This window comes from Lontra canadensis, unplaced genomic scaffold, assembly GCF_010015895.1.
Source record: "Lontra canadensis isolate GAN:19392208 unplaced genomic scaffold, GSC_riverotter_1.0 scaffold18, whole genome shotgun sequence".
In the NCBI taxonomy this organism is placed as follows: domain Eukaryota; kingdom Metazoa; phylum Chordata; class Mammalia; order Carnivora; family Mustelidae; genus Lontra; species Lontra canadensis.
In genome coordinates, this window is record NW_022631012.1 from 16,441,716 (window position 1) to 16,462,770 (window position 21,055).

At 40.6% G+C, this 21,055-nt stretch overlaps 1 protein-coding gene across 2 annotated transcripts in view; it reads right to left on the reverse strand.

Annotated features, from left to right (window-relative positions):
- Nucleotides 1–20,918, reverse strand: part of HSPE1 (heat shock protein family E (Hsp10) member 1) — a 39,799-nt gene extending 18,881 nt beyond the window's left edge. The window contains exons 1-4 of one of the 2 annotated variants that reach the window (XM_032860156.1): nt 20,796–20,918; nt 20,035–20,199; nt 18,830–18,919; nt 18,334–18,574 (exon numbers count right to left, since the gene is read on the reverse strand). In XM_032860156.1, coding sequence (XP_032716047.1) covers nt 18,524–18,574; nt 18,830–18,919; nt 20,035–20,199; nt 20,796–20,798 — 309 coding nt within the window. In that variant the 5' untranslated portion in view covers nt 20,799–20,918 and the 3' untranslated portion in view covers nt 18,334–18,523. Of the gene's footprint in view, nt 1–3,751; nt 3,815–7,220; nt 18,575–18,829; nt 18,920–20,034; nt 20,200–20,795 lie in introns of those variants that run through there. The other variant, XM_032860155.1, reaches the window with a different exon arrangement.
- Between the last annotated feature and the right edge of the window lie 137 nt (nt 20,919–21,055).

The following is a 21,055-nucleotide window of genomic DNA, read 5'->3' on the forward strand; positions in this document are numbered from 1 at the left end:
ATTTTATTTATTTGACAGAGATCACAAGTAGACAGAGAGGCAGGCAGAGAGAAAAGGAGGAAGCAGGCTCCCTGCTGAGCAGAGAGCCGATGCAGGGCTCAATCCCAGGACCCTGAGATCATGACCTGAGCCGAAGGCAGAGGCTTAACCCACTGAGCCACCCAGGTGCCCCTAAAAAAAATTTTTTTAATCAATGAATATATTATGTTAATATACAAAGGGAAAAAAACACAACATCTCAATGCAGAAAATGCATTTGATAAAATCCAACATCTTTTCATGATAAAAACATTCAGAAAACTAAGTGCAGAAGAGAACTTCCCAATTAATGATGAAGGGCATTATGAAAAAAATGTCATACTCAATGGTGAGAGACTGAAAGGTTTTCCTCTAATATCAGAAAAGAGACAAGGATGCCAGCTTTCACCATTGCTATTTAACAATGTGCAGGATTTCTAGCCAGAACAATCAGACACCAAAGAGAAGTAAATAAAAGACTATCTCTATTTGCAGATGACATAATCTTATATACCAAAATCCCAAAGAATCCACAGGAAAGCTAATAAACAAAATCAGCAAAGTAGCAGGATGCAAGATCCATATACAAAAGATCAGTTTTGTCTGTATACTCCTTCAATGAATAATCCAAAAAGGAAATTAAGAAAGCAATTCTAGGGGCACATGCATGGCTCAGTTGGTTAAGCAACTGCCTTCGGCTCAGGTCATGATCCCCTAGGATCCTGGTATCGTGTCCCACACTGGGCTACTCCTGCTCTGCAAGGAGCCTGCTTCCCCCTTCTCTTTCTGCCTGCCGCTCCCCTTGCTTGTGTTCTCTGTCAAATAAATAAAACCTTTAAAAAAAAAAAAAAGAAAGAAAGCAATTCTTGGGGTTCCTGGGTGGCTCAGTCAGTTAAGCATCTGACTCAGCTCATGATTTCAGGGTCTTGGGAGCAAGTCCCACATCAGGCTCCCCACTCTGAAGGGACCACCTCTCCTCCTGCTGTTGTACAACTGAAGAAAAGCCCTGGGGCACCTGTGTGGCTCAGTGGGTTAAGCCTCTGCCTTCGGCTGAGGTCATGATCTCAGAGTCCTGGGATGGAGCCCCGCATCAGGCTCTCTGCTCAGGAGGGAGCCTGCTTCCCTCTCTCTCTGCCTGCCTCTCTGCCTACTTGTGATCTCTGTCAAATAAATAAATAAAATCTTAAAAAAAAAAAAAAAGAAAGCAAGCCAAGCCAAGCCAAGCCAAGCCAAGCCCAGCCCAGCCCTGGATCCAGTGGCTTCACTGGTGAATTTTACCAAACATCTGAAGAACACCAATCCTCCCCAAACTCTTCCAAAAGACCAAAGAGGGCATACTTCCTAATTCATTCTATGATGCCAGCACTGCATGATACCAAAGCCAAACGAAGACACTGAAGGAAAACTAGAAACCAATACCCCTTATAAATATGGATACAAAAATCCCAACAAGCTGAATTCAATTGCAAATTAAAAGATTATACATCACGATCAGTGGGATTTATTCCTAGAATGCAAGGATGGTTCAACATGCAAAAACTGATCAATATACAACATTAAAAAACGAAGGGAGAAAAAAAACCCATATGTTATCTCAATTGGTGCATGTGACAGAATTCAAGACCTTTTTAGGATAAAAACAGTCAATAAACTAGAATTAGAAGGAAACTAGTAACATAATAATCCAACATAATAAAGGTCATATATGAAAAACCCACAGTGCTCCTTATACTCAATGTGCAAGACTGAAAGGTTTCCTCTAAGATCAAGAACAAGACAAAGATGCCTGCTTTTGCCACTTCTATTAAAAGCAGTATTGGAAGTTCTAGCCAGGCAATTAGGTGAGAAGTAGAAATAAAAAAGCATCAGGATTAGAAAGGAAGAAGATTGCCTGTTTACAGATGACATGCTCTCGGTATGTAGAAAACCCTAAAGATTCCACACAAAAAAATTGTTCGAACAAATAAATTCAATAAAGAAGAAGAACACAACCCCTACTTTAAAAAAAAAAAGAAAATTTATTTATTTATTTGAGAGAGTGAGAGAGAGAGCACACGAGCCGCGGGAGAGGAAGAGGCACACTTCCCTGCTCAGCAGGGGGTATGACGCCTGAGCTAAAGGTAGACACTTAACCAACTGAGCCATCCAGGCACCCCACAACCTCTACTTTTAAAGGTAGAAACATTTATACATTTTTCCTCTTATTTTTCCCAATTTCCAGACATTGAGCTCTAAGTTTATATTTCTGTATCCTCCATAAGGCCTACCTCATTGCCCGATAAACACTTGCTGATTGAACAATACCCTTTTTTTTTTTTTTTTTTTTTTTTAGATTTTATTTGTTTGTTTGACAGAGACAGACACAGCGAGAGAGGGAACACAAGCAGGAGGAGCAGCAGAGGGAGAGGGGGAAGCAGGTTTTCCCCACGGAGCAGGGAGCCCAATGTGGGGCTCAATCCCAGGACCCTGGGATCATGGCCAGAGCCGAAGGCAGACGCTTAATGACTGAGCCACTCAGGTGCCCCTGAACAATACATTCTTAAAAGGCAATGTCCAAATAGCCATTCATTCATGAATAGTCGTCCATTTCCTATACTAAGTATCTAAATATTATACTGAGTCCATTCTAAAGGTTTTTGGTATTTGTTAATATTATGACTTGTTTTTTATGCTCAAAGAATTCAACTGTATTCCTATTTTATTTTCTAGGATCTTCAAATAACACAATAAATCCAAGTAGATATCTACGTTTATTATCTAGCCATCAAGATAAAGCCAGCTTCTGTTTATTGAGTATTTTTCCTTTAAACACGCTAGTTAACTAATGTCTAGTCCAATATACTAGTACACCCTAATTTCAGTCATTTTGTTAACCCCTTAAAGCAACTTTTAATAATTAGCTACAGAAATTATTTTTCCCCAGATTACAGATTTTATTCATTTTGGAAGAACTGCTACATTTTTTTTTAAACCCAGTAAGTATATAATGTGATTCTCATTAAGAATGTGTAAGAGTCGGGGCTCCTGGGTGGCTCAGTTGTTAAGTGTCTGCCTTTGTCTTGGGTCATGATATTGAGCCCCACATCCGGCTGCCTGTGCGGCAGGAAACCTGCTTCTCCCTCTCCCGCTCCCCCTGCCGGTGTTCTCTCTTTCACTGTGTCTCTGTCAAATAAATAAATAAAATCTTAAAAAAAAAATAAAAATAAAAGAACGTGTAAGAATCTCTTGAGGGACTTTTCAAACCAAACATGCTACAGAAACCCACCTCCTTGATATTCAATGCCTTAGTGAGCTACTTGGTAGTGGCAACAACCTAAAGGGAGGCATCTTAGCCCTCACGTATATTAGACCGGCACAAAAGTTAAGAACTAATGGGAACTTTTGGTAAATTTAGATACATGTTCTCAAGTGTTCAGTCACCAACTAGGTATGTTCTCTTTCCTACTTCATTATGTTATTCTAATTTAGCATTCAATTAACTTTGAATTAAATTCACTCTAAAATCAAATTTGGTACCCTAATTTGGTAGATTATTAATAGATACTAAAATGTACTTAAGTTTCGTTACAGTCTACTATATCATCTTAAAACAAAATGGAGGATTGATAAAAGTTTTAAACATGCATTCTATTATTTCCATGGATTCTGACTTGTGCTAAAAGATAGGAATATTTATGCCAAAGGAGGTAAAATGCTTAGGTTATTCGAGTTGCGAAAGAAACTCAGTTATTACCTGCTGAACAGCTAGGGTACTGTCCATTTCATCAAAGGATTCATCAGGCCAATTATAGAAATCCTATAAAAAAAAAAACTCATTGTTAAAGCACATACAAAGTCAAAAAAGGCAACAGTACTTCAATTCTTAATAAAGATCCAAAATTGCACTAGAGAGAAAGCTCTCATACTCTAAGTAACAGGATTATCAGTGAATAAGGGAACTTTACTCTATGTTTTTAAATGAACACCAAGATTTTATATAACTGAACTACAAGTTACATTTTTTTCCAACTACAAATCCCTCAAATAGGGATCCCATAAACTTTTCTTTTTTTTTTTTTTTTAAAGATTTTATTTATTTATTTGAGAGAGAGGCAGTGAGAGAGAGCATGAGCGAGGAGAAGGTCAGAGGGAGAAGCAGACTCCCCATGGAGCTGGGAGCCCGATGCGGGACTCGATCCCGGGACTCCAGGATCATGACCTGAGCCGAAGGCAGTCGTCCAACCAACTGAGCCACCCAGGCGTCCCTAGATCCCATAAACTTTTCATGTATTACCTGAAGACATAATCTATCACTTGTTTGTTTATGGGGGTTTAATATTTCTTAAAAAGTTAAGCTGAAAAACAATCTCCAAGCACTGTATCAGTTTTTTACTTTAAGAAATCAGTCTGTGGTGGGGTTAGGTACTGTTCCATTAAGTACTATTGTAGACTGACATTATAAATTATTATTCCACTTCCAAATGGTGTTTCAAATTTCTAAATCAAAATATGAGCTTCATCAAAAAGTAGTCATCCAGTCTTCTTTTAAGAGCAATCAATACTTTTGTGGATCACATGCACTGGTTCTGAATTCCTCTATAGATAGTCCAATCCACAGATATTCCCCTAAGTGATTAAGAGTCTTACCATCTGACAGATTTTTTCAGCAAGATCTACATATGGCAAGGTCTACCTATGTATCCTTAGCAAGCAGTACAACGCCTAACACACAGTAGTTGCCTGATAAATGTCCCTGCGGTATAACTGGGGGAAACAGTAGTAGTGAACCAATGATTTGTACCAATTAACATGTGTAAGTCACCAAACACCTTAAGCAAACTGGAGCAAACTGAAGAATTAAGTGTATGATACCACATGAACAGAAGTTTAAAAAATCCAAAGCATACCTACAGATATAATGCGTACATAGGAAAAGTATGAAGAAAAGGAATGATAATCACCATCACTGGTTGGAAGGAGTGGGGAGAAGATAGAAGAATGTGATAGAGGGATTCATCTATGTTAGTAACATCTTAGTTATGAGGGTAGGTGATGGGTATACCTTCTTAAATGTCTTAAACTTTTCATATCATTCTTTTTTATAGCTGCCCTGTATGAATGAAAATGAATTTTTTAATATGTTAAGTAATAAAAACAACTTTCTGGAAATTGTTCCAAGACGTCTTTCCCTAGATACCACCTAAGTATTATTGAAGACTAGTTTTTAAATTGTTTCTATGTAATTTATACTGAAAGTTGTTTCTATCAGTATGCTTTGACTATTCTTTCCTTTAAAAAATTTAAGGTATTTTAAAAATATTTTGTTTTAAAAATATTAGAAAGCACATAAAGGAATATCCAGAAAACATGCAAAACTGTTAACTGGTAATCAAATGTTTTGTCTCATCACAACTGTCATATAAACACAAAAGGAACCAAAATCAGCTTAATGAACATTCTCATCTATTTCAGGGAATAAACATTTATTGAATACCAACTACATGCCTATATCCCAATCTAACCAATTAAAAAAAAAAGTAGGAAAAAATGTAGGAAGATATAGTTCCAAATAAATTATTTAGACCTATTTCAGTGAAGGAAATTAGTGTGACAAGAAATAGGAAAGAATGCTGCTCATGCCGTCTTTTTTTTTTTTTTAATCCTGACCTTTCCTGTGATGATTTAACAACCTTGATCTATGACAATGTGGAAAAAAGCAAAGGAAATTTTTTTATGTGACTTATAACACAGAAAACAGATGTGTTACAATATTAACTTAAAATATTTTATAACATTTCAAAAAATATTTTATAACATTTCAAAATTAAGGAGTAAATAAAAATGGATGGCGATTCTCAGAATGTGAGTACAAAAGTCGACCTCTGAATATAATAAGAGAAACAATGTTTCCAAAGAAAAAGAAGTAAAGTTATCTGAGAAAAGGGCATTTATAGAAAAGTTTGGAAAAGGTAAAAACAATAATACATAAATTTCCAGCAATATGTCCATAAAACGGCCAGAAGCAACTGAGAGCTAAGTCTGACTCTATAATGGGATGTTTAAGCTCAATACTCTAAAATTCAGTACTAAAAAAAACTTGTTAGAGAAAAGGTCACCAGTGAACTAAGAATCCAGAGACCATGTAACCTTGAGCAAATGCAGCCGATTCTCTGGGACTCGGTTTCCTTATCTGGATCATGGATCTAGGAAGCTGTCTGGATCTAAAAGGTACTTTGAAAGGACTCCCTTTCTAAAATTTTTCTAAAATTCTGTACAGCATATTAAAATCTATTCTCTGGCATATGGTCAGAGCTCCATCGTTTTTTCCTGGGTCTTCTTCCCCCCCCACTTATATCACCTTTTCTTTAAAATTACACTTTGACACCTCTCTTCCGATGTTAGAGCATATACTCAACAGCAATGTATTTCAGCTGGTAGGTTAATCACGTCAAATCTAAATGCCTCTTTGACTTTTCTTTATAATGTGAGACATACCGTCTTTCGAAAACCCCCAGAATCAATGCCTAACCGAACACCACCTCACCCCTAAATACTGCCCTACTAAAAGTGGACAAAATGACCAGTTCATCCCCTGACTACGCCTCCTGTAACAAGGAACGACATCTAACCAGGGCAGCCCGAGGACGAAAGCCTGCTGGGGCAGAAGAACAGCTGCAGCGAGAAATGCTCAAAGGCGAACTGCAGGAGGATAAGGTAAATTGTCGCCACCCGGATCCGGCTAGACGGGCTGGATGGCAGAGGCCGGGCAGGCACGTCACAAACCAGGAAGGAACCGGAAGCCAGGAAGAGGCTGGCCGTGTTTACACCCCTCCCGCCGTGGCGCCCCCAACCCTCCCGAAATCCCCAAGGTCTCCACCTGGGGGGCCGCGCCCTCCGACGACGGTCAACTACGGTTCAGGGGACAGACGAGAACAAGCAGCCGCTGCTGACACGCTCTTGGCCCCGAGCCTCGGCGGTCGCCGCCCGCGTCTTCCACCCACCCCTCATGCCCACCCTCAAGTCGGGGCTCGGCAGGCCTCACGAGCCGTCGCCGCCTCAGCCATACCCCGGGGCTGCGGCTCCGGAAGAGCAGGCCGGGTACTGGTGCCCCTGCCCGCCAGCTTACCGCCCCGGCCCAACCTCCTCTCGGGGGCGGCCAGCTTCCAGGTGCGGCGCGGCTCGCCACCGAGAGTTCCAAGGCAGGAAAGGTGCAGAGAGAGTACCTGCGCCTTGGTGCCCGGCCTGTTCCGCCTCAGCACAGCCGTCCCCTCCGCCATGACCATAGTGCCAGAGTCTGGGCGGCTGGAGTCGATACCCGGATGTAGGGGAAGGCTGCCCGCGCGGGGAGGTGGGGGGGGAGAGCGGGGGGAAGGCGGGCGAGAGGGGAGGGGCGCGACGGGGTGGAGCGCCGCTCTGGATCCGGACGTCAGGGAGGGGCGGTAGCTGACGGATCCGCCGTAGCCCGCGCGGAGCAGGGCGGGAGGCCGGGGAGGAGTCCCAGAAAGGACCGGCTGGCGGAGGGAGAGACACAGAAAATGGAACAGCCGACGACTCACACGGAGCGACGTGGAGGCAAGGAGAGACATGGCCGCGGGGGCGGGGAGTGGCTTCGGGAGAGCGGGCCGGCACCGAGAGCCCCTGCGAGAGTGAGCAAGGCCGGCGTGACCTGTCGGTCCATCTCCCTGGACTTATATTAGTCGCGCTGAAAAGACACGGTTTGCACAATGGTGACTGCTTCAGTAAACCCTTGTACAAGCAGATACCCAAAGAAGCATAATTCTGCCCCTGAATCCGCCTAGACAAAGTGGAGAAACGGGCCAGCAGTCCGGGAAAATTCCTCAGACCCCCGCAGGAAACCGACCCAATTTCAAAAAAGACTAGGGCTTAGACTGTCAAATGATGTTTCCACCATCCTCTGACTTCAAAGCCAAGGACCTTTTCAATGACAAGTTTGTGTAGGTAAAAGACTTAGAGGCTAATTATCTGAGAGAGCGTGGACGTCTGGTATTCTGCGTTAGGCGGACAAAATTAGCTCTTATTTTTTTGCAAGCCAGAAACAGGAAGAGAAAACGAATGCCCCTTGACAGATGGTGGGAGTTGCACATCATTACATGATTCTAAATTTCTTTTGTTGCAAGTTTTAAGTGTTCTCCTAACGTTATGTAATCACGAAAGTTGGGCAAACTTTTGTTTCCTGTTTAGAAACATTAAATCTTTGATCTGGGATGACGGAGGCCATAGGATACCAGCTGTGAAGCCAGCTCAAAGGGTAAAAACCGCATATACTAGGGTGATTTCCAAAAGAAAACATCAAATAAACCATCAAATACACCTAAAGGTGCATTGAGAATGCCTGAGAGCTGTATCACAGACAGCCTCCAAAAATGGAGGGAGGAATGGAAGAAAGGTTCGTTAAACTAGTGGGTGCAAATTGCACTAATTGTCAGAGACTTGGAACTTTGCTCAAAGGGGTTAGACAACAGGAAGTTGGTTTGCCTTTAAGATTCCTCCTTTCTGGAAGATGTATAGACTGGTAACTTCTCCAGAGCAAGTAACAATTCCATCACTACTTCCTAGTATATTTATTTATTCAACAAATATTTATTAAGCCCCACTATGTGTTCAGCACTGAGGTACAAATATGAAAAGGCCCAATCTTTAACCATAAATTGCTTAGAGTGTAGCACTGGGGACAGACGGGCAATCACCAATTCTCTTGCTAAATATGGTGAGACTCTAAGACAAGTGGCACCCAAATGATGCCTTCCTAAGAGGCATGAGGTGGGCCCGGGGAAGAGCAGAGTCCTAAGTAGGCTTCTAAGTCTGTGAACAACTCTTACCTCCAAGGATTAAATTAAAATTTCCCAGATTGTGTGGTAGTGTCCCTCACTTGCAAGTAACAGTTACCTATAATTGAAGGGGCTCATCTTAATGTTCTTTTAAGTCCAGATTTGTTATATGATTTCACCTCACCTGAAAAGAACAAGAGAAAAACTGAATAAGTAGGTTTTAAATTCAGGAACAGAATATGCATTCATCTCTGAAAAGTCTGATAAGGTTGCATTGTGATGTCAACTCTGGCCTTGCTCACAGGAAGAACCTTGTTCTTTAGAGTTGAAATGTTTCTAGCTCATAACCTTCACATTTTAATTCCTCTGTCAGTCTGCAGATTATGACCTCCAAACAAAAACAATTTTCTAACCAGTGTTAACCAGTGTTTGAGGGGTGAGAGAGGGAAGTGAAGAAGAAAAGAAAGACAGCATGAGCACTAATAAAAATTGCATGTAGTAATGGGTTACTTGAATATTTTGGTTAAAGAAGGAATAGTCTTTTTAAAGGTAATATGGCCATATGGAAAAAACTCTGGGATGGGATTCAGAAAATCTAGATTCTCTTGCCTGTTGACTATAAGACTTTGAATGAACTATCAAAAGTTTCTTTATTTGTAATGAAAATAATGCACGGCACTTCTTTCTCTCTACCTCATAGAGGATGAAAGCAAGTATAAAAGTAAATATTCCTGGGATACCTGGCTGGCTCAGCTGGTAGAGTATGTGACTTGTGATCTTGAGGTGGTGAGTTCAAACCCCACATTGGGTGTAGAGAGTACTTAAAAATAAAAACTTCAAAAAAGTAAATATTCCTTGACTTTTTTTTTTTAAGATTTTATTTATTTATTTGACAGAGATCACAAGTAGGCAGAGAGGCAGGCAGAGAGAGAGGAGGAAGCAGGCTCCCTGGTGAGCAGAGAGCCCGATGTGGGGCTTGATCCCAGGACCCTGGGATCATGACCTGAGCCGAAGGCAGAGCTTTAACCCACTGAGCCACCCAGGTGCCCCAATATTCCTTGACTTTTATTAAAGTTTTAGAAGAAAATATTTTACAAATCCGAAGTATCATAAGTAATTTCAAAAATATCTATCTTATATGAAATTCTCTTTGGGGAAGGTTAAAATCCAAGTAAAATAGTGAATGCCCATTTTGTGAAGGGCAATAAGCAAATGCTGAGAAACATAAATAAGATGTATAAGCTTCTTTCCTCAGAGAGTTTAAAAATGAATGGGGAAGGGTGATATATAGATTACTGTATTTTACTATACTATATAACAAAATGTCAGGGCACCCTGGGTGACTCAGTCAGTTGAGTGTCTGACTCTTGATCTTAGCTCAGGTCTTGATCTCAGGGTCATGAGTTCAAGCCCTGCATTGGGATCCATACAGGGTGTGGAGCCTAGCTGGGAAAAAAAAAAAGGCAGCAAAATGTCTTAAGTCTCTTGTTGTCCATTCCCCTTCCCAAGTGTTCTTTGCAAACATACTTTTATCTTGATCAGTATCCATCTCTCCTCATGTGACCAGGGAAAGGTAAACCCATCTCTAGTTGAGGTTTGAGTCCCTATTGTCCTAACCCAGGGTTTGGTTAAATGGTAAGCATCTGACTCCGTTTAGCCTAAAGAGGTATAAAAGTATATCTGATGGAGGCCTTTGGAAAGATTTGGGGGAAGAGATAGGGTTAGGAGAAAGGTTTTCTTGTTCTTGAGGAGATACCGGAAGAGAGAGTTCTTTTTTTTTGCCCATGAACTTTGCCAAGTTCCTTAACTGCCTTAACCATATTGGCTTGAAGGGAGCTAACCTAAGCGCAAAACTGAGACACTATGAATGATGCATGAAGTAGTGAAAATCTGGCTTAAAGTATGGGTAGCATTTCTATGTGGAGATGCAGACTTCATCCCAGGCCAAGCAAAGTTGAGGCAGCAGGGAAGTATGGGGAGGTATGTTCATAGTTGAACAGATTGAATAATGAACAACATATTTAAAAGATTTCAAACTTAGACAACTTTGACTACACTACAGATGAGAAGCTACCAAAGTCCCATGGCACTTCACTTTTCTCTCTAGAATTCTAGAGCATTTGACCAAATCAGTGATTATAGTACACAGCTGCCAAGATGGGTCCCAGTGATTATTATATCCTGGTATGTACACTTTTTTAAAAATTACTATTTTTTTTAGAAATCTCTATACCCATTGTGGGGCTCAAACTCAATGACCCTGGGACCAAGAGTTGCATGCTCTTCCAACTGAACCAGGCAGGTGCCTCACTTCCTGTTTTCAAGAGGGCACCTGATGTCTTTCATGAAGTTAGCAGCACTTTCTGTCTTTATTTTTGCAATGACACGAATCATTGCCCCACAATGGGTATAGAGATTTCTAAAAAAAAAATTGTAATTTTTAAAAAAGTCAACGACCTGGCTGACTCAGTTGGTAGAGCATATGGCTCTGGATCTTGGAGTTTTGAGTCTGAGCCCCATATTGAGGGTAAAGTTTACTTAATAAATAAATAAAAGTATGTTATTAATTTAGTTGTTCACTTCTGTCTCCCCAATTTTATTCATTCCTGTTTCTCCAACAGTGCCTGGCACATATTAAAAAAAAAAAAATTAATGACTTAAAGGGAACAAAACTTGCCTTTTTGAATTGACACTCAAGTCAGGTAAGTAAGTACCCACTGATGCTTTTGCAAGTTAAGTCTCCAGGCTAAATGCTACTGAAAGACCATTTTGCAAGACTTGGGCTAAATTTTAACATGTCTTAAAGAACTAGGCTTGGGATGCCTGGGTGGCTCAGTTGGTTAAGCCACTGCCTTCGGCTTGAGTCATGATCCCGGGGTCCTGGGATTGAGGCCCGCATCAGGCTCCTTGCTCGGCAGGGGGCCTGCTTCTCTCACTGCCTCTGCCTGCCTCTCTGCCTGCTTGTGTGCGCTCTCTCTCTCTCTCTGGCAAATAAATAAAATCTTAAAAAAAAAAAAAACTAGGCCTAATCTGTAAGAGGGAAGGGGGTTGGTTGGATCCATTCCTTATGTCTTATAATAAGAAAATCTCCAGATAAAGTTAAGACTGAAATTTAAAAACAAACAAACAAAAAAACTAAAAACACCTATAGAAACCATGGAAGAACCTTTAAATACTGGAGAAGACTTTTCAGTTTGACATAATACCCAGAAGCCATAAATGTAAAATACTAATGTAGCTATACTAAAATGACTTCCTGCAAGTTCAAAGCATAAACAGAATCAAAGCCAAAATGATAAACTGGAGGGAAAAACTTATCACAAAGAACCAATTTCCATAATCAATAAAGATATCACACAAATCTTAAAAGGCCAATTGTCCAACAGAAAGACAGGTAGAGGATATTCACAGTCAATAGGAATAGTCAGTTAGCAGTAAAGAAACAGAAGTGACTGTCAAACTCAAGATGCTCACCTATTCATAATGATAAAAGTAGAATTGTTTGGGGCGCCTGGGTGGCTCAGAGGGTTAAGCCTCTGCCTTCAGCTCAGGTCATGGTCTCAGGGTCCTGGGATTGAGCCCCGCATCAGGCTCTCTGCTCAGCGGGGAGCCTGCTTCCTCCTCTCTCTCTGCCTGCCTCTCTGCCTACTTGTGATCTCTGTCAAACAAATGAATAAAATCTTAAAAAAAAAAAAGTAGAATTGTTTAAGAATGGCAACATAAAACCTTTATAACATCTTCTATCATTGAGGCTGGGAAGAAATCAGTCTCATACATTGCTGTTAGGACTATTAATTGATAGAACTTCTAGGAAGGGCAACTTGGAGATATGCATGTGTATATACACATATGACTAAAATCCACATACCCTTTGATATAGTGATTAATCTTATAGTTGTTCATGGGCAAAGTAATTTATGCAAAAATTTTATTCACTGCATAAGTATTTCTAATTTAAATAAGACTAGAATTTAAATATTCATCAGTGGAGAATGCTTAAATTATGATTTACCCATATAATAGAACATTATACAGCTATAATGAAAAATTTAAAAGTTGTTTGGTTTTTTTTGACAGAGATCACAAATAGGCAGAGAGGCAGATAGAGAGAGAGAGGAAGGGAAACAGGCTCCCCACCAAGCAGAGAGCCCAACGCGGGGCTCGATCCTAGGACCCTGGATCATGACCTGAGCCACCCAGGCGCCCCTATAATGAAAAATTTAAAAAACTCTAGGATCTTTATAGAGTCATTCCAAAGACTATTATAAAAAAAGGTGTCAAATGGTATGTATGGAATGTTATTTTTTGAAAAAGAAAAAATGAATATATGCATTTCACATACATGAGACACACATGTATACATGTCCTAGCACACACACATGCGCAGGCACATACACATGCAATGTATACATAAGATACCCCTGAAAATATAAAATGTAACACTAGTTGCCTCTTAGGATGGAACTGTATGGCTGGGAAATAGGGTAGGGAAGGGTACTTTTAGTGTATATCTCTTTAGTGTATATCTTTTATTTTTTTATAGATTTTATTTATTTATTTGAGAGCAAAAGTGAGAGAGATCACAAAGGGAGAGGGAGAAGCAGACTTGCTGCTGAGTGGAGAGCCCAATGCTGGGTTTGATCCCAGAACTCTGGGATCATGACCAAAGCAGAAGGCAGACGCTTAACCAACTGAGCCATCCAGATGCCACAGTGTATATCCTTGTGAATTTTTAACTATGTGAATGCTATCCATTTTTTTAAACTTATTTATTTGACAGAGAGAGAGAGAGAGATCACAAGTAGGCAGAGAGGCAGGCAGAGAGAAGGGGGAACCAGGCTCCCTGCAGAGCAGAGAGCCTGATGTGGGCTTGATCCCAGGACTCTGAGATCATGACCTGAGGCAGATAGAGAGAGAGAGAGGAAGGGAAGCAGGCTCCCCACCAAGCAGAGAGCCCAACGCGGGGCTCGATCCTAGGACCCTGGATCATGACCTGAGCCAAGGCAGAGGCTTAACCCACTGAGCCACCCAGGTGCCCCCCCTCCATTTTTAAATAAAACCAACGTTTAAGAAACAAAATAACAGGCCTGACTCAAAATGTTAAGGGACATCTAGTCCCCTCCTTTTACAATTAATTCTTAAACCAAGAGGTGATTTGTCCATGTCATATAACCAGTATGTAAGCAACACAGGATCCGAGCTTGGATTTGACTGGGCTTTCTCTAGAAGGATGCGCAAGGGTAAAGGAAACCATATAAATAGTCTTCACAGAAATAAAAAGTTCAAAACTCCATTTTGGTGTGGGTGCAGAGAAAACAACTTGCTGGAAGAGGCATGATTTGGTGTCACTCTGGAGAGCAATCTGGTAGTCTTTACCAAGGTTAAAAATGTTCACAAATAGCTAAGTGCATGGGAAGACTTGCCTTATCAGATATCAGATATATTATATATTAAAGTTTATATTTATATTGAATACAATGTGGTAGAATAGAGAAATCAATGGAACAAGGCTATAAAACCCACAAATAGACTTATTTAAAAATTTAATGTACAATAAAGGTGATTCCTCAAATTTCAAGGTGGGGGAGTGATAGTGGGTGAAATGGATAATCTAACAAAGTTGACACAAGCTAATTGTTGGTCAAAAAAAGACACATAAACCATAGACTAAATAAATTAGGAATTACTTACATGTTCAAAAATTTAAAAACTACTAGAAGTGAAATTTGACTAGCTAGAAATTAAAAATGCATATCAAATTAGAACAAATATGGTAAGTTAGTACCTCTAATATATAAAACCTTATGACCCATATTGGTTGGTGGTAATGCAAAATGGTGCAGCCACTATGGAACACAGTATATAGGTTCCTCAAAAAATCAAAAATAGCGGGGCACTTGGCCAGCTCAGTCGGTGGAGCGTGCGACTCTTGATCTTGGGGTTGTGACTTAGGGCCCTGTGGTGGGTGCAGAGATTACTCAAAAAATATAAAATCTTTAAAGTTTAAAATGGGACCACCAAAGTGCTTTTTAAGATTTTATTGGGGGGAGGGGCAGAGGGAGAGGCAGACTTCACTAAGCAGAGAGCCTGGTGCAGGGCTTGATCCCAAGACCCCAGGATCACAGCCTGAGCCGAATGCAGCTGCTTAATCAACTGAGCCACCCAGGAACCCCAGAAACTACCATAGTTCTATCGAGCAATCCCACTTCTGCATATTTATCCAAAAGAACTGAAATCAGAATCACTAAAAGGTATTAGCACTTCCATGTTAATTGCAGCACTATTCACCAAAGCTAAAGATGTAGGAACAATCTAAATGCCTACATATCAGAAGAATGGATAAAAGAAACTGGTATATACATTCAGCTTTAAACAAGGAAATACTGCAATATGTGACGTGAATAAACTTTGAGGACATTATAAATGAAATAGCCAAACATAGGATAAATATTTCAATAATCCACTTACGAGTTCTCTAAAATAGTCACTCACAGAAGCAGAGTAGAATGGTAGTTGCCAAGCACTGGGGCGGGGGGGGCGGGGAATGGGGAACTGCTAATCAAGACATAATGTTCCAGATAAGCAAGATGAAAAATTCTAAAGACGTGCTTGTACAACACTGTGCCTATAATGAACATTACTGTATTGTACACTTAAAAATCTGTTAAGAGGATAAATCTCATGGTGTGTTTTTATCATAATAAAAATGAAATCTTATGCCAACTTTTTAGATAAAAAATTTTGTAAAGCATGCACTTTCTGGAACAATAGGAGGGAAAGCCACGTTAACAGTAATACTCATACAACACAATAGCTTCCTGGTAATTTTATTCTCAATTTCCCCAACTTTTGGTGTCAAATAGTTTATGACACACTTTTTTAAAGATGTTAATCATTGAGAAAGAGATCGCATCTGAGGTGGGAAGAGGGGTACAGCGAGAATCTCAGACTTCATGCCATGTGTGGAGCCCAAACTCACAACCTTGAGATCATGACTCGAGCCCAAATCAGGAGGTGGACACTTAACTGAGCCACCCACGCGCCCCTTAAGGCACACTTTAAAGTCAGACAAACCCAAGTTCAATCCCAAGTTATAACTTAAAAGTGGTGTCACCGTGAGCAAGTTACTCACCTATAAGGCAAGGACTATCTGCCTCTCAGGATTGCTATGATTACATGAAATTAAACAAGATTATATATTAAATGCTTAGACCAGCGCACGGCAAATGCTCAAAAATGGTAGTATAATTACAAAAATTTCAGTTGGAATTTTACCTCCATTATTTTTCTGTTGACCAAAAGATAAAGGACAGCATAGTGTTGTGAAACATGTGGTTCCACACCCTCAGCACCCTGAGTTTTGGTCTACGTTTCTCATGCCAAAATTCTTCTCCCTACTCATTCCCAACATAATCTCATAACCTAAAATTATTTTAAGATTTTGTCAGCGAGAGAGCAAGAGTGTGAGCACAAGCAGGGAGAGGGAGAAGCAGGCTCCCTGCTGAGCAAGGAGCGCAATGTGGAACTCAATCCCAGGACCCTGGGATCATGACCTGAGCCAAAGGCAGATGCTTAACCAATTGAGCCACCCAGGTGCCCCTAAAATTACTTCTTTGGCAATTCTTCTAGGCAAGCTTTATGGGACTATTTCTATGGTACAAAAAAAAAAAAAAAAGAAAAGAAAAGAATTCCCCCATCCTTCTAATTTAGATTATAAATGGAGTCCTGAAATTTTAAATATACCAAGGATAAACCAAGGTTTGGAAACTATTGCCTAAGATCTCAAAACTCATTTGCTTGGGTGTTTGAAAAACAAAATTGGGGAACATGGCCTCTGCACTGGTTGCCTAACTACAATTTACCAGCCACAGAGCCTTGAAGAAGTTTCCTCATCTCTACTCAGTCTTCTCATTGGTAAAACAGGGAAATCCATGCTTGACAAGGTTGTAAAGAGTAAAGCTGATTATCTAGCTGTGCTTCAGGGACAACAGGAAACTGATGACCCACTAGGGTGCTGCAAATCGAGCTTTTCATCATAATTCTCATAACTGAGGATGACAAAGATTAAGCTTTAGTATACCCAAATGGCACTAACACATACATTAATGTAAATACATACTTTACTGATACGGACATGACCAAAAGTTGAGACTTATTCTGTGCAACTTAGTTTTTTTTAAAGAGAGATCATTTGAGAGAGAGCACAAGCAGGAGGAGCAGCAGAGGGAGAGGGAGAAGCAGCCTCCTTGTTGAGCAGGGAGCCTGATGAGGGGGTCAATCCCAAGACCCTGGGATCAATGACCTGAGCCAAGGGCTCAGACGCTTGAACAACGGAACCACCCAGGTGCCCACCATTAACAAGTTCATTTAGATTTCAATTCCACAAGACAAATACAGGTCACACTCTAAAAGACATGATCAGACTCATTTTTAGGTAACCAAAATAAGAAAATTTGACCAAGAACGGCTGGTCTGAAAGGCAAAGTCTAGGAGCTTGTAATTAAGTCTGTAGGACTGTTTGGGTTCAAATTCTCTCCCCAGCTGCTATAACTAAATTAAGGTATTTGTCCAGGTCTAACTCCGTTTCCTATTTGTTAAATTCAACAAATGATGAACTAGATACCAATTATTACCACTCAGGTGCTACCCATACCGGATCTCAGGGTTATCGACCATGACTGAAATGTCTATTGAGTGCTTAGGATTATCTGACAAAGAAACCACAGATGAAGTTTTGGACAGCAGCATCTGGAGGTAGACTGCCAAATCCCCGCTTTGCTCCTTCCTACTGAGTGTGTGTGATTATTACTCAATCTGCTTGAGTGCCTTACCTTCCTCATTTGCAAGAAGAGAACTACCATACCCTAGAGGGTTGTTCAAAGATTAAGATAAGCCATGCACACTAAGTACCCACAACAGTAACCAGTGGACAGAAAATGCTCCTGAGGTGTTGGCTGTAACCATCATGCAGCACCAGGCACATAAAAGGCATCCAACCAATGGTAGCTGTTAAACCAGCCATGGATTTTTGCAAAGTAAATTATGTAATAATATCAAGTATTAAAAACTAGACAACCTCACCAAGTTTTTCTAAATACTTACAAAACAAGGTATTTAACCCTAGCTCCATAAATGAAAAACTGAACTTCAATGTAAGCTTGTTATAGATGAAGTTAAAATACTGCTACTTTGGGGGGCTGGAGGGGTTGGGAGAGGGTGGTTGGGTTATGGACATCGGAGAGGGTATGTGCTATGATGAGTGCCGTGAGGTCTGTAAGCCTGATGATTCACAGACCTGTACCCCTGGGGCAAATATTACATTATATGTTAATAACAATAATTTTTTGAAAAGTACTGCTTTTAAAATGTAATTAAGTATAATTCCATGGCTTTTTATCAGCATCAATATCTATGTAATAAAGTGAATTCAGTGTGAAGATTGGAAAGCCTGTTTCCCAGAATTCTCTGCAGGTTACTAAGAAACATAAAACAAAAACCACTGGGGAACCCTAAAACCAGCTTAAATCACCAAATAAAGATTAACCACTCATTTATCCATTTTTATTTGCTAATGTTTTTATCAGTACACTAAAACTAAATTTTAGAGACACTGGATATTATTAGTTTGGATACTATTAGTTTATTATAAAAGAGACATGAAAATTATTTACATGATGAAAGATTTCACTACTTCACTGGAATGGGCAGCTTCACTTCATGCCATTTTAATAATGATTTCAGTCCACATACTTTCCAAGAATGTCACCATCTCTAAATAAGAAATAATCCTGCAAATAGAGAAACCATTAGTTAAGAAAACTAATAACAAATACTTAACTTTTTAAACAAGTATTTTATTTATTTATTTGACAGAAAAAGAGCACAAGCAGGAAGAGCCGCAAAAGTTACAAGGAGCCCGATGTGGGACTCCATCCCAGGGCCCTGGGATCATGACTTGAGCCGAAAGCAGCTGCTTAACCAATCGAGCCATCCAAGCACCCCACAAATATTTAACTTTTAAAAGAAATAATAAATTTACACACCTTGTCATCTAGAACTACTTTGGTGCCTCCATATTCTGGGAGAAGAACTTTATCTCCAACTTTCACACTAACTGGTTGAATCTCTCCACCCTTAAGAAAATGAGGATATTTATCAGTAAAACATCTAATTTGCAAAGATTTATACCTTTTATTAACTAAATATGCTTATTCAAATCAACTGTTAGAAAAAGATTTGGGACCAAATGATAGGATTTCCACTATAATCACAGTTCTTCGCTCAAAAATATCACTGCAGAATTACACTTTAAAATGCACACATAGAGGCTTAAACTAAAACCTAATTTCAGAGTAAAGTTCAGAGTTAAAATGGCAATGCTAACTAAAGCTAACTTTTTATTGTTAAATATTAACATAATCTCCAAACTATGTGAAATAAATCAGTTTTAAAAACCAGATATAGTAGTCATGTTTAACTTCTTCTAATACATACAAATCTAACCGATTTTTCCAGAATTTGGAACATATACTTCTTTCATGATTCCATCTCCTTTACATCAAAGTGCAGATTTAAGAAGAGAGACTGCAGCACAGTGCCCCCTCCTCAGAGCCTTCCTATTCCCGAATCCAGGATACCTCCTTGCTAGAACTTTCTTACAGGCAACTGGAACAATGCAATTAATGTATCTGACCCCAAAGGCACTTATTGGGTATTCAGGGTGACTTTGAGATCTGAAGTTTAATCAATTAATTGGAGGAGAATGCCTGTAAGGCTAGGTCTGATCTGTTCCTTGTTCAGAAGTATACAAACTAGGGCCAAAAATGGTTAAAAGATTAGGGCAATTAATAGTGTTAGAGATTAGATCTAGAGTTTAAATTTCCTCTCAACCTGTAAAAGTACCCCTGGATCATCCTTAAGTATTACTTTTTGTTTTATCAAGACTCTAGAATTTGAAGAAAACGTTGGTCATACTAGATTATCAAAGGGTTATTTTAATATTCTGCAACTCTCCATCATACAAAATAAGCAACTTCATTCGAAAGTCATTTTCCTTTAAGAGGGAGACGAGACGTGCCTGGATTAGGGAATGATCCTGAAAATAACACAAAGCTGTTTAAAAAACTACTTTTTTTTTTTTTTTAAGATTTTATTTATTTATTTAAACAGACTACTTTTAATAATCACCAAGGATTTCTTTTTTCACCTCCACTTCACATAAAAATAGTTCCACTTTAGCCCCATTTACCTTTCCTTTAGAGCCGGATCCAACAGCTACTACTGTTGCTTGCAACACTTTTCCTTGAGATTTTTCTGGAAGCATGATACCGCCTTTGGTTACAGTTTCAGCTGCACTCCTTTCAACTAAAACTCGGTCAAAGAGGGGAAGAAACTTTCTAAACGCCTGTCCTGCCTGTTAAGAAGAGAAATGTTAAATCTGAAATAAAAGCAGTTACGTGTTTACCTTCTAACCGTTACACATCAAAAAGCACGTGTGGCTTTCCAAATCAACGCCAAAAGTCAGATTATTCGTGCAAGAAAACCATCTGAATATTTTGCTCTGCATTCTGAGTTTAATTTCCCATTCCGTATGTTAGGGGTCATTGTTGCTCCTCTGGTCAGCAATCAAACGAGCTTTATGGGCAACCTTAGTTTATTTCAAGGTCAAGTATTTTTCCTTCCTCAGATTTCCCTGGGAAAGTTCAACAAAAATAGTCAACCCCTGCGCCTGAAGCCGCGCTTTTCAAGATATTACATACCCACAAAGGCCTCGCAGGAGACTCGTGTGTGCCGCGGCGCGTGCTTTCGGGTCCCCGCCCCCAAGCCCCCAGGCGTGCCGGGGACACGCGTGCAGAGCCCTTGGCGGAGAAGGGTCGGTGGGCCCCGGCCTCTCCAGGGTTCCTGCAGGCGCGGGTCACTCAGGGACCCCCACCCCTCCCGCTAGGCCCAAACAGAAACGTCCGGTCATCTCTGCGCCTCTCCCTGTCCTCCAGCCCACGCGGGACTCACCATGACTCCAGCCGCCGCAGACCGTACTCCTCTCTAGAGCTGCCGCCGCTGCAAGGAGACGCGCAGTCAGACCCGGCGCCCACGTGAACGTGAAAAAGGCCGCGCAGCGCGCAGGCGCGCTCGCTCCCGCCCCCCGCTCCTCCCCGCAGAAGAGGGCGGCCGCACCAGCGCGCGCTGCGATTCGTCCCCAGGTCTGCGCGCTGGCCACTGACGCGAGTACAGGGAGGCGGAAGAACAGAGGAGTTCTTTCTAGGCTTTTC